Source organism: Aegilops tauschii, chromosome 1, assembly GCF_002575655.3.
Source record: "Aegilops tauschii subsp. strangulata cultivar AL8/78 chromosome 1, Aet v6.0, whole genome shotgun sequence".
In the NCBI taxonomy this organism is placed as follows: Eukaryota; Viridiplantae; Streptophyta; class Magnoliopsida; order Poales; family Poaceae; genus Aegilops; species Aegilops tauschii.
In genome coordinates, this window is record NC_053035.3 from 128,863,285 (window position 1) to 128,876,485 (window position 13,201).

Consider the following 13,201-nt stretch of genomic DNA (forward strand, 5'->3'; position numbering starts at 1 on the left):
TTAATATCTGATCAATACTTTCTCCATCTCTTCAGTGACTACATTGTTTCTTTCCTCTTTTGGCTTCTCGAGATTGCACACCTTTTTCTTCTCCTCCTCTTCAAACTTGGACATAACATCCTCTCTAGCCTCATCTCTAGCAACTACCGCACCAACATCTAACAATTTCTCGCTATAAATATATTAATGTACTCTTCTTCCCAACACCAAAATTTGCACCCGTCCTACATATAATTTTACAATGAGTTTCACATTGGGACAATTTCAAAGAACAACCATATGAAATGGAACTCACTCTGTGCTTTTTTCACTTGACGAAAACCCATCCGGATGTTTTGGCGTGCTCGAAGCGAGGTGCACCACCAGCCATCAGCAGTGGTCACACTTGATCATCGGCAGAGGCTCGCCGATGAGCTGCTGCGCAAGGGCTGAGCCCGACCGACGGTCAACCGAGATGTGAGATGCGAGCGGCGAGAGGAGGAGGGCGTACCGAAATGCGGGTAGCGGTCGAGGTGGATGCCGTAACATGTGCATCGAGTCCCTCCAAAGTGTCAGCGTCGGTGACTAGGTGCGTCAAATCGAGCGACGGCGGCGGCGACGGCTGTAGTCTCGGTGATTTATAGTCACCGATGACAAAAATTCGACCAAATCGAGGTGGGGAACGAGCGCGGTGGGTGCAACCAAGGGTGGAGGGGAAGACTTTTTACTCAGTCGGTTGGCGAGCGAGTAAATATAGGAGTCAAGGCTGTCGAGAAGTATAATTTTTACTCCTCTAAATTTTTTAAGGGATCTCCTAGGTGCCAATTAGGGAAGGAAAAAAAGAAATTTTACTCCTCTTAATCATTTTATTAGGGGATCGATTAGGGTTTCTCTTACGGTCTGTTTGCTTGCGTCCACATCATCTTTTGCCTCACCTAAAGTTGTCCCTGGGTATTATAAATGTTTGTTTGGTTGCTATCCTATGATAAAGAAAATTCGCTTGGCCTAAATTTCTTTGTACCGTAATTAGCCTGGCTAGACTCATTGCACGGTAATTAGCCTGGCTGAGGCGACCGAATTCGGACGCCCGGCCATGCGGCCACAACGCTAAGGCTACATGGAGTGTATCGATGGGACGTTGATTTTTTGCTTGGGAGGCATGAACCCGTTCTACATTTTTGCACCTACTAAACACAGAAACGAAACCGATCCGTTCCTCTGGAATGAAACTATTCCATCTTGTGACATGGTTCCTCGACCAAACACACCCTTCATCACTACAAAGCCTGGTCTGTCTGGCAGCACCGGCCATCCAAGCATGAGGGTCAGGTCACGACCAAGCTGACCCTAGACCGCGGCAGCCCCTGCTGTGAGATTCACGCTAGGATCGAACAGGTCAGATCGTGTCGCGTGGAGGTACGATAGAGCGAACGTTCACTCGTTATATTTTCCGTAATGAAAATCCATGAATCCTTCATCGTCGGACAATATATCGACCCCACCCGTCAGATACGGCCCGCTCTCTGCCCAAACGCCTATATTAGCCCGCCGCGCGCCCCCATCCCCCAAGCGCCAAAGCGAAAGCCACTTCCTCCTCGCCGCAGAGCTCCCAAATCCCGCACCCGAGGAGGCGACTCTCCCGCGCGCGAGAGAGCGGGTCACGAGTCCTGTAGCGGCGGCGGCTGCGGTCACCGGCCGCAGAGCCAGCGGGCGACATGACGGACGGCCACCTCTTCAACAACATCTCCCTCGGCGGCCGCGTCGGCAACGTGAGTGCGCCTCCCCCGCCCCTGTCGAGTTCGTTCGCCGTGATTTGATTCGTTGTTTCGTTAGGGTTTTCCGCTCGACTGTTCGATTCCGCGCTGGCGAGTTTGGCGGACGGGCTCATCTAGCGGAATTTGTTCTGCAGATTTTTCAGAACGGCGCTTGTTTTTTCTAGGGTTTACACGCTAGGGTTTGTTTCGTCTCTGCGGTACGGAACTGCTCCAGAGGGTAAATTTGTGATCCGCCGTTGGTTGTTGGATTTGGACACCAATGTTGGCCAGGCAAAATGAATAGTCCATATCCAATTAGCTTGGGATGGAACAAATTGGAAACTCAACTACAAACATGCACTAATCTAGGATTCGAGGAACATGTTCATGCAATAGATATATATATAAATGTCTTGTGCAATTGCTACCATCACCCAGGCGCCGTCCATTTTGGTATTCATGTGTGCCAATTTGTGCTATGGCTGCACTGTATTGGAAGATCACAGCCAATGGCCTTCATAATCACTTCTTATTTACAGTTCGCACATGTTCTTTAAGGAGTATTCTCCTTATCATTGTTTACCATTCCTAGATGTGATTGAAACACTTGTTGGTTCATTTTAACGAATCAGAATTGTACGTTTGTGTTCATTCGTGGTTCATATCTTTTTGAAACTTAGTGACGACCCTATTCCAATTACTATTTTGGTAAAAAGTACATAGATCAATTCCAACAGAACCCCTATTTTTTATGATTGTTGTTGAATTGGTCACTGTTAGTGGCATTACTGCGATACTGAAATTCTCGTCGTGCTGTTATGGACTGATGGTTTGTGCACTTGCAGAACCCTGGTCAGTTTAGGCTTTATTCGGGAGGGCTTGCATGGAAGAAGCAAGGTGGAGGAAAGACAATTGAGGTTGATAAAGCTGATATAATTTCTGTGACGTGGATGAAAATCCCCAGATCTTATCAGCTTAGTGTTGGGACCAAAGAGGGCATTCGGTACGTGTTCAAAGGCTTCCGTGAACAGGTAATAGCCTACCATTTCCCCCCAAGAAATTAATTGATTGTATACTTGACATGAAGAGATGCTAGAAAATAAGAGAAGTTGTACAATCACAGTTGCATCTGCTTTCTGTGTCTAGTTTCAATCTTTCTTGGATAACTGAAACTCTAGTTGTAACCTGAGAAATATTTTGTTTATATTGTTTTGTAGGATGTTAGTAACCTTACTAACTTCATACAAAAGAACACGGGAACCACACCAGAGGAGAAGCAGCTTTCTGTTAGTGGCCATAATTGGGGCGCGGTCGACATCAATGGTTAGCTGAGTTCTCTATAGTCTGTTTGATAGTGGGTACTCCATTTCCTTTTTGGAAAATTTGTTTCATTTTCCCATTCTCCCCATTTTCAGGCAATATGCTTAGCTTTAATGTTGGCTCAAAGGAAGCATTTGAAGTCTCTCTATCAGATGTATCACAAACTCAGTTGCAAGGAAAAACAGATGTTGTTCTTGAGTTCCATGTTGATGATACTACAGGGGCTAATGAGGTCTGTTGCCTGCCTGTATATATTGATCAAAGTTACTCTGTAGTTTTGTAAAGTGTTACCTATTTGGTTGGCATTTGCTTACTGTTGCTGGGTGTAAAAAAGGTAAATTTTTGTGTCTGAATCCCAACATTGGTGTGTATATTTAAACTAACATCAGTTTTTTTACTCTCTTTATAGTGACTCTTATTAGTTTCCTTGCCTGTGCACGTAAAAGTTTATGCGGCTATAGCTGTTCTTTCAATCTCGTTTTAGGCAGGAGATACACTGTCGAAATCTTCTATTGCACAGAATGTAAATGCACCATTGAGAACCATCTAGAGGATTCCGATCTTTACCACAAAAATCTTACAAAGATCATTATTAAAACAAGTGATTATAACTCCCCTTTTCATCATTTTCTGCAGAAAGATTCGCTGATGGATTTAAGTTTTCATGTACCAACTTCAAATACTCAATTCCTCGGTGATGAGGAACGTCCCTCGGCTCATGTGAGTTCATTTGATAAGCACAATATGACACAACATGCATGCATATTTTGCGCAAATAGTGAAATGTTCTCTCTTCAGATTTTTTGGCAGAAAATCTTGGCTATAGCTGACGTTGGATCATCGGAAGAGGCTGTTGTCTCATTGGAGGGAATTGCCATTCTTACCCCAAGGTGAGAAAATCTTGTAACTGTAGACTCTTTGCCTTTCCTAAAATAAGCCTATCCGTTTATTTGTTTCATTTCATGCCATAGCTAACTGCTTATTTTTAATTCAGAGGTCGATACACTGTTGAGCTTCATATGTCATTCTTGCGACTCCAAGGACAAGCTAATGATTTCAAAATCCAGTATAGCAGTATTCTTCGGCTCTTTGTTTTGCCAAAGGTTCTACTACTTTCATGCTTTGTGAACTATCAAGAATTCTTCGCCTTTGTATACTGTCAAGAAGCTAATATGATTTCATGCTTATACTTTGTGCCCTTCAGTCAAACAACCCTCATACATTTGTGGTCATCACACTTGATCCGCCAATTCGCAAAGGACAAACATTGTATCCCCACATTGTTATTCAGGTATAGTATTATGATACATTTCACACTAACTTGGCTACAGTTCTTGTATGACACTTAATAACTGGTTCCTTTATGAACAGTTTGTGACAGAGAATGTAGTTGAGAAGGAGCTGTCATTAAGTGAGGAGGTTTTGGCTGAAAAGTACAAGGACAGGCTGCAGAGTTCTTACAATGTGATATTCTTATTCACTTAATGGCTGACTTTCCTTGCATCTCTTTTAAGTTTAACACGACCTATTTCACCTCAAAGTTGATCATAGCTCTTGTTTTTTTTGTAAACTTTGATCATAGCTTGTGTTGATTTTGTTTTCCTTTGTCAGCGGTACATGCTTTAATTATCAAGTGCTCTGAACTATTATTGATTAATATGTACAAGAAATGATACCAGAATTAATAATACATACCAATAGAACAATACAAGAGTTAATGACATACTACTCATAAAGCATACTGTATATATTAGTGATTATGTACTGTTGAAACACCAGCAGTAACCCTCCAATGCACTTATTACCTAACTCTTGGGGTTTATCAGAAAATGATCTGTGTTTATATTTGTACAATTTCATTCAGTACTTAATCATAGAGCTACTGACATGCATATTTTCTGCTTGCAAGTATGTTTAGTGAAAGAATGCTTTACTGAACTGAATTAAATATTACCGATCATTTGTGTCGTGATCAGATGATTGCCCCCTTATATTCTGTTTTCTACTTGTGCACTTGCTCTTCATTTACAGTTTTCTGGGATCTTGATTTATTAACTCACAAAATGTTTGATTTATACATAGGGTCTAGAACATGAGGTATTCTCCAAAATTCTTCGTGGCCTGTCTGGTGCTAAAGTGACGAGGCCAAGCACATTCCGCAGCTGTCAAGATGGATATGCCGTGAAATCATCACTTAAAGCTGAAGATGGATTGCTGTATCCTCTTGAAAAAGGCTTTTTCTTTTTGCCAAAGCCCCCGACGCTCATTCTGCATGAGGAGGTCTGTTTTCTACATTTCTGACATGCCTAATTGTTCTTCATCCATTTGTCCTCTGCTAAGCTGTTATTTACTGCAGATTGAGTATGTTGAATTTGAGCGCCATGGTGCTGGTGGTGCTAGTATGTCATCTCACTATTTTGATCTCCTGGTCAAGCTAAAGAATGACCAAGAACATCTCTTCAGAAATATACAAAGGAATGAATACCATAACCTCTTCAACTTCGTCAGGTAAATGCTGATGTCTTGTTGATTTAATCACTGGCATACTATTTAATTCGTTTGGGGATGATAAGTTCTTGTTTCTTTCCTTCAAGTGGTAAGAATTTGAAAATCCTGAATCTTGGAGAAGATGGCCAAGATAGAACTGGTGCTGTTGCGGCTGCTCTTCAGAGCACTGATGATGACCCTGTTGATCCACATCTGGAGCGAATTAAAAATCAGGCCGGTGATGAAGAAAGTGATGAAGAGGTATTGTGTGTGTGCAATCTTTGCTCTTCCTTGCCTATATGGTCATGGAGTAGAATGCGTAATTTGTTTACTTGTAAATCATACTGTAACTTATTCCAACTTCAGGACGAAGATTTTGTGGCGGACAAGGACGACAGTGGATCCCCTAGTGATGATTCTGAAGAGGGTTCTGATGCCAGCATAAGCGATGGAGAAAAGGAGGTAACTAAATTTACTCTTGACAGTATCTGTAAGAAAACTTACCTGAACCAAAACACATGTGGCAAGCCACTGCTTTAATAACTTCTTGTTTCAGAAATCTTCCAAAAAGGAAGCTAGTAGCTCAAAGCCACCTGCGAAGAGGAAACCAAAGAATGTGGACGTGGAAGGTTCAGAGAAGAGAAAGCCGAAGAAGAAGCAGAAGAAAGATCCCAATGCCCCTAAAAGAGCAATAGCACCATTCATGTATTTCTCAAAGGCTGAGCGAGCTGTAAGTTACTTGCACCCATCCATATTAAAATTTTCTGCTTTCATGGTGACAAAATTGTAATCTGAACACGTACCCGCTCCATCCCAAACTGCATCAAACCAATACCAATAGATGCATCATGAAACATGTTTTTCATATGTATTTATTTGGTATTACAGATAGCTAATATTTCTATGAACTTGGTCAAACTTAAATAAGAGTATCCTGCATTGTTTTTGATGAATTTTAGTTCATTTCTGACGTTGCAGTCTATGGTTTCTATGTTAGGTTGTAGAATTATTTGCTATTCTTTCTCAAGACATTTGGCGTGCACTGTCAAATTAAGCAAACAGTGGATCTTCGATTGACATTTTTCTAATGCAGAATTTGAAGAACATCAACCCCGAACTCAGCACCACGGATATTGCAAAGAAGCTTGGAGAGAAGTGGCAAAAGATGTCAGGTAACATGTCCTAAGTTACAATGGCAGTATGGTGCAGTTCACACTGTCAGTTTTTTTAAGGAAAAATAACTCTCGTGTTAATCATTTCCAATTGTCATATTTGCAGCTGAGGAGAAGCAGCCATACGTTGAGCAGTCCCAAGTGGATAAGAAACGCTATGCAGAGGAGTCTGCTGCCTACCGCGGCGCTGGTGCGGCTCCTGTAGACGTGGACTCCGCAGATGGATCGTCCGATTGAATTGGAAGATTGGCCGTTGTCGAAAGGAGCATACTTTCGAGTCATGGTACAAGTAGGCATCCGATCTATCTTGGCTGTAGTGACTGTTGAGGTGTGATCCCTGCGTTACTGAGTTAACAAAGAACAGTTAGGATATGTAGGTTCCAAGGTAATGTTTGCTTTGCTACGAACTGTCAGCACATGTGACAGGTGTTTTATTCGCACCCTGCTTGTGCAACTTTTTTCTGCAAAATACTCAAATCTTCATCGGAATTACAAAGCATACATTACCTTGAAGTCCTTGAACCATTAAATGACTAATACCGCCACAGAATGAGCCGTTGATGCTGCCCTAGAGCTATAAGTTCACCCTCCCATACCGTAGCCGGCCTGTCTTTGTGCATGCGTCCTCTGATGACCAACGCTACCTAGAGCTGTAGCCGGCCCAAGTCTTTGTGCATGCGTCCTCTAATGACCAACGCGCTGTAGTTGTGCCTGACATTACCTAGCAAGGCATCTTTTGATGGCATAAGAGAGGTCATATATAAGGCCAACTCCAACGCACGACCCCAAACCTCCAAATGGACGGCCGTTTTTTTTGTGGCATAAGAGAGGTCATGTCTAAGGCCAACTCTAACCCAGACGGCTGTTTCTTTTAAAGGCAAAGAGGTCATGTCTAAGGCCAACTCTAACGTATGATCCCAAACGGACGTTCGTTTTGTCTGAATTTTGTCCATTTTGGGACTATGAATCCTCTAAATAATTGATGAACTTATCAACCTGATGGCACACCAACGGGATGAAGCTATTATCCGGGACAATTCCATTGAGCGCATAGTTGGTTGAGGATTTTGTAGCTTGGTATAAAACGAAGTCACATTGTTTGGTGTTGAATGGGAGCATCAGTTTGCTAATAGATTTAGAAGAGATGATGTCGACCCCTTGAGCAGTAACCTGCTTGGGAAATTTTGTGGAAGTTGCGTGTGTCGTGCAAAATAAAAATCTTCGGATGGAAAGCTCTTCATGGAATTATACTAGGCATGTATGTGCCTGCAAATCGTTATATTGTGATCTTTGCTCAATGTCCAAGGGCGGTGTGAAAGATGTTCGACATCTAATGTTCACATGTAAGTGGGCACGAGAGGTGTGGAAAGCTTTCAACCTGAAGGATGCGATCGAGCAAGCGTTTAATGTGGATAGATAGGGTAGTGTGATTCTTTAATACCGTCCCAGGGATTTCAAGAAATCATTTCAGTGGGGGCTAGACATATCTGGTGGTAATGAAGAGACAAAGTGAAGGAGGATGTGTTTTGAGTCCATCGAGAACCACTCTAGCAATACATGTAATAACATCAAATATTCAATGAGCTCTATTCAAACCAGGAAGAAAAAATGGTCCAAGCTCACTCCAAATTCCTACAAGATGAACATCGATGCTTGTTTTTTTTATGATGGTATGTAAGCTACAACAGATGTTCTTTGTAATCATTTGGGTGAGGCGATGGCAGGTTCAACCACCTTAATTGATCATGTTATGGCCTGCAGAGGTAATGGCGACAAGAGATGGATTGGTGACGCCGGATCGTCCTGGCTGTTCAATGGCCACATTCGAATTGGATTGTCTCGAAATTATACAAGCTTGCAACAGGGAAACATAGATCTGGAACCCGTAGTCTGTAGTTCTCACTAAGTGCTTTCAGATTGCCCTTAGTGAGCTCGGTCGATATCTTTTGCACATTGCCCAAGAAGGTGAACAAAGTGGCATACTAGTATGGTTCGAACTATGTAATTTCTTGGGATGAAAATCCTCAAAATTTTCTCTTAGCTAAACTGCTTTTGTGATGTAACCATTTCATTCAAATAAAGTGTGCCACACCTTAAAAAAACAATCTTCAAGTACCAGACAGAGTCGCATCCATCATATTGTTCACCTGCTCCTGAAGAAAGCATTGGATCATCCACTACGTCTCACTACCAAAGCGAGAAATTGAATCTTAACCCACACTTTACTTTTCATTTTGATAATTTACCCCTCCCTTTCCCCCAAGATTGACGGGTGGGGTTGAGGCCACCTGCCATTGGAACAACCATGAGGCAAATTAACTCTTTTTAGGGATACGAGGCTTGTAAAGTGGGGCAAATACCGAAGCCCAAGAAGGCCCAGGCCAGAGCCGAGATACCCTAATAAGCCCTAAGGACAGCTACATGCATGTCTTCGCTTCAAAAAAAGTTATGAATTGGTTTTCGCTCAGAAAAGCTAGGAATTTGTTGTCGTCAGCCACCCAAAGTCAGAGAATCTCATTCGGCCTTCACCTCTGGATGAACCAGGGAGAGACGGAACTATCATCTCGCACCAATTCAGCCAGCATCTTCCCCTAATTCGTCCCCAGATCCGATCGTTCGCTTTCCATCACTAAACTCCCACCAATTATGCGCCGCCTCTCGCCGCCGCCGGCGGTGGCGGTGGCGGAGTCCATCGACGCCCTCCGCTTCTCCACCTCTGCCGCAGCGTCGGCCGTTCCATCCCCTCCCGACCTGGACCCCCCTCGCCTCGACCCCTCCGACGTCCGATCCCACAATGCCGTCCTCATCTCATATTCTTCCAGGGGCAGTGAGGCGCCGCGCCTCGCGCACCTCCTGGCCTCCTTCGGCGCCATGCTAAAGTCCGGTGCGCCTCCCGATCGCTGTTCCTACAACACGCTCATCAGTGCGCACTGCAAGCTCGCTCTCCTCGCCGACGCCAGGGCCGCTCTGGCTCGGATGCACGAGGCGGGGTTCGCGCCGGACACCTTCACCTACAACTGCCTCATGCTCGGCCTCTGCAGGGCCGGCCTCCTCACAGCTGCGTGCGGGTTGTTCGTGCAGATGCCACGCCGTTGGGGTGTCTACTACGACAGACACTCCTACACTATCCTGATCCAGGGCCTGTGTGCCGTGGGGCGCATTGACGATGCCTGTAGGGTGTTTGCTAAAATGTCGAGGGGCTGGTGCAGACCCGGGGTGCACACATACACTGTGCTGCTCGATGGGCTCTGCAAGGCTAGGCGTGTTGGGGACGCCGAGGCTTTGTTGGGTGAGATGGTCGATAAGGGTGTGGTGCCAAACGTCGTGACTTATAATGCCTTGATTGGCGGACTTTGTCAGGAGGGGAGGTTCGATGATGTGACCAAGTTGTTGGAGAAAATGGAGATGCAGCAGTGTGCTCCAGATTGCTGGACATATACCATAGTTGTCCATGGTCTGTGGAAGCATGGAAAAGTGGAGCATGGTGCCAAGGTGTTGTGTGAAGCCTTAGTGAAGGGCGTTGCTCTTGGAGTTGCCACTTACAATGTGTTGATTGATGGGTATTGTAAGGTTGGTGATATGAAGGCTGCTCTTGATGTTTTGCAGTTGATGAAGAAGAATGGGGTCAACCCAAATGTCCAAATTTTTAATGTGGTGATCCATGGATTCTGTTGCGGCGGTAAAGTGCATCAAGCGATGGCCTTCTTGACACAAATGGTTGGGGCTGGGTTGTTGCCGAATATTGTTACATTCAACTCGCTGATATCTGGTCAGTGTAGCGTGGGTGAAATGAAGATTGCTTTCCGGTTGCTTGATTTGATGGAGGATTATGGCGTTCTTCCAGATCGACAAACTTATGCCATCTTTATAGATGCTCATTGTGAGCAAGGTCGACTGGAGGAGGCTCATTCTCTCTTTTCTTGTCTTCCTCAGAAAGGTATTAAGGCACACAGCGTCATATATAATTCACTGATTCATGGATATTGCCAAGTAGGTGATATTGATTCTGCTTTTGGGCTGATGGAGAAGATGGCTTCAGAGGACTGTATATCTGATGTTCACACCTACAACGCCCTTATTGATGGTCTGTGCAAAGTGAAAAGATTGGATAGGGCTATAGATTTACTAGACAAGATGAAGAAGCAGGGGATAGAACCAACAACTTGTACATTTAACATTCTGATCAAGCAAATGCTTTGGGACAAGAAGCATGCAGATGCTGCCAAGATGTATGAGCAAATGATATCTTCTGGTTGCAAACCTGACAAACAGACATATACACTGAAAATCAGTACAGACTGGTTTGAAGGTGCAAGGAAGGAAGACAATATAGACGTGGATATTGTTGAAATGCATGAAGCAGGTGTTTCTCCAGATGTGGAAACATATAACGCTATCATAAAGGCGTATAGTGATGCTGGCCTGATGGAGAAAGCCTTCTTTGCACATGTGAAGATGCTTTCTGTCCCTATTGATCCAAATTGTACAACATATTCGATATTGCTTAATCATATGTGTAACAAGGATGATAGTGATGCATTTGATAATGAAAAAGTATGGAAGATGGTAGATGTGAGAAATCTGCAGGAGCTTTTTGAACAGATGTGTAAATCTGATGCTGCTCCTGGCATTAGCACATACAAGGCACTGCTGAGGGGATTGTGTAATCAGTGTCGACTGGAGGAGGTGGAATGGCTGTTGCTAAAAATGCAGGGAAACAGCGTTCTGTTGGATGAAGACATGTCTGATTATCTACTTGGTTGCTATTGTAACTTAAAGATGTACAGGGAAGCATGCGAGCAATTTAGATCGATGGCCCATCAGAGCTTTCAGCCAGGGCTAAAGTCATGCTGCCTTCTCCTTTCTGGCCTTTGTGATAGTGGAGATCATGGGATGGCTGTATCAATTTTCAGTGACATACTTGGCTTAGGGTACAACTATGATGAGATTGTCTGGAAACTTTTAATTGATTGCCTACATGAGAAGCGGCATACTGGGGCATGTTTAGGGATGCTTTCAGTGATGGATGATAAAAAGTGTGTTGCTAGCACTAGGACATATGCATCTTTAATTCATTTGTTGCTGGAAACTGAATGAAGATCTTGTTTAAACGGTTCACTTGTTGTAGAAACTACTTTGTCCTGGGCTTAGCCCCGGCATGGTTACATGGGAGCATAATTTTGGATGAATTCAGCTGGCCTTGAATTTGTTGGAATCTGGTTCTTGTTGTCTCACCATCAGTTGATAAACGTGAGTTTGGTCATGTTCTGGGTCCAGGATTGGTGCAGTCTACATACTGCCATCATTCGATATACCTACACAGTTCAGTGAACTTTCACTTATCATCTGCCTGGAGTCAAGATAGAGTTTCCAAATTCCAATACTCTATCAAAGTTGGCGAAGCACTCGTGACAGCAAGCTGAATGGACAGGATGGGAGGTATCCCATATTCTCATCGCATCTACTGTCTCGTTTTTATCTGTTAGTAGCGTCAGAAGTGTGTGTGTTTCATATCATATGTTGCAATCGCTGCTTTCAGAAGTTTGTTGCATGCGAATATGTGACGTAGAATTTATGGTATTAAACCTCTATGATAAATGTTCTTTCCTAAAGATTGCCACACTCAGTTGTCAATCCACATTGCTAGATCAGCACCTGTTTAGTCCTTCACATTGATTCCTGCAAATTATTGTTTTATTTGATGAAAATACTTCTGAATGCATAGTTGAAATGTAAAAGTTGTAATGCAGATGTATGGAAGACTTGAGAGCAACACTGTTTTGTTCCCTTCAGAACAAGGTACAAGTATGTACTAAATTCAAACTAGCATTTTTTTGGAGCGCCGAATGTTCTGCTACATTGACTGTAGAAGCATGTCGTTTTGCAATACCTACTTGATTTCTTTGTTGCATTGCAGCAATTATCTGGGTCTTAACATTCACTGTGTCTGAGTACCCCTTACCCTTAATTTGGGCAGGGAAGGAGCAGCTACCATTTGTTGTATCTACCCAATCATCTACAGAAACAACAAAAGGGTGCTTAACACTACTAAAAATGTATGCTCTTGTTTCTTTGTTGGTTAACTTTGCCCCCCCCCCCCCCCCCCCCCCCCCCCGTTAATCATCCACGGAGATGAGATCGGACAAATGTTATACTTGATTAAATGTGGATCCATGCACAGTACAAAAAATGAAACTATTTCGGTGCCATGAAAATCCTTTTGGTCTCTCGTTTCGATAAAACTTCGCTTGAAATCTTGGTCCACGATCATTCCTGGTTTCCAATGCCAACTGTTTCTGTAATACTCAATTTACCATCAATTCTTCTGTGCAATAACCCAATTAGCTGTTGACATAAACTATCGGTATTGGATTGACACTGAAGATGTGTCGTCACTATTAATCCATATCGTAACTTATTATGGTATATATCAAATGAACTGATCTCAAATCATATGGAGAAACTTACCATATGTTGGCTTTAGATGTC

General features: G+C 43.4%; 2 protein-coding genes across 2 annotated transcripts; both read left to right on the plus strand.

The window, feature by feature from the left end:
- Positions 1-1,497: 1,497 nt before the first annotated feature.
- Positions 1,498-7,225, plus strand: LOC109755163 (FACT complex subunit SSRP1-B). The gene is made up of 16 exons (XM_020314050.4): positions 1,498-1,748; positions 2,579-2,764; positions 2,951-3,056; positions 3,149-3,285; positions 3,690-3,773; positions 3,852-3,943; positions 4,048-4,156; positions 4,258-4,344; positions 4,425-4,517; positions 5,136-5,333; positions 5,410-5,561; positions 5,648-5,801; positions 5,907-6,002; positions 6,097-6,270; positions 6,634-6,712; positions 6,819-7,225. The coding sequence occupies exons 1-16, from the start codon at positions 1,695-1,697 to the stop codon at positions 6,947-6,949; spliced, it is 1,932 nt and encodes a 643-aa protein (XP_020169639.1). The 5' UTR covers positions 1,498-1,694; the 3' UTR covers positions 6,950-7,225.
- A 1,842-nt stretch (positions 7,226-9,067) lies between these two features.
- On the plus strand, positions 9,068-12,324 carry LOC120961794 (uncharacterized). The gene has a single exon (XM_020314052.4). It carries the CDS (start codon positions 9,359-9,361, stop codon positions 11,807-11,809), a length of 2,451 nt encoding a protein of 816 aa, XP_020169641.1. The 5' UTR covers positions 9,068-9,358; the 3' UTR covers positions 11,810-12,324.
- Positions 12,325-13,201: the final 877 nt, after the last annotated feature.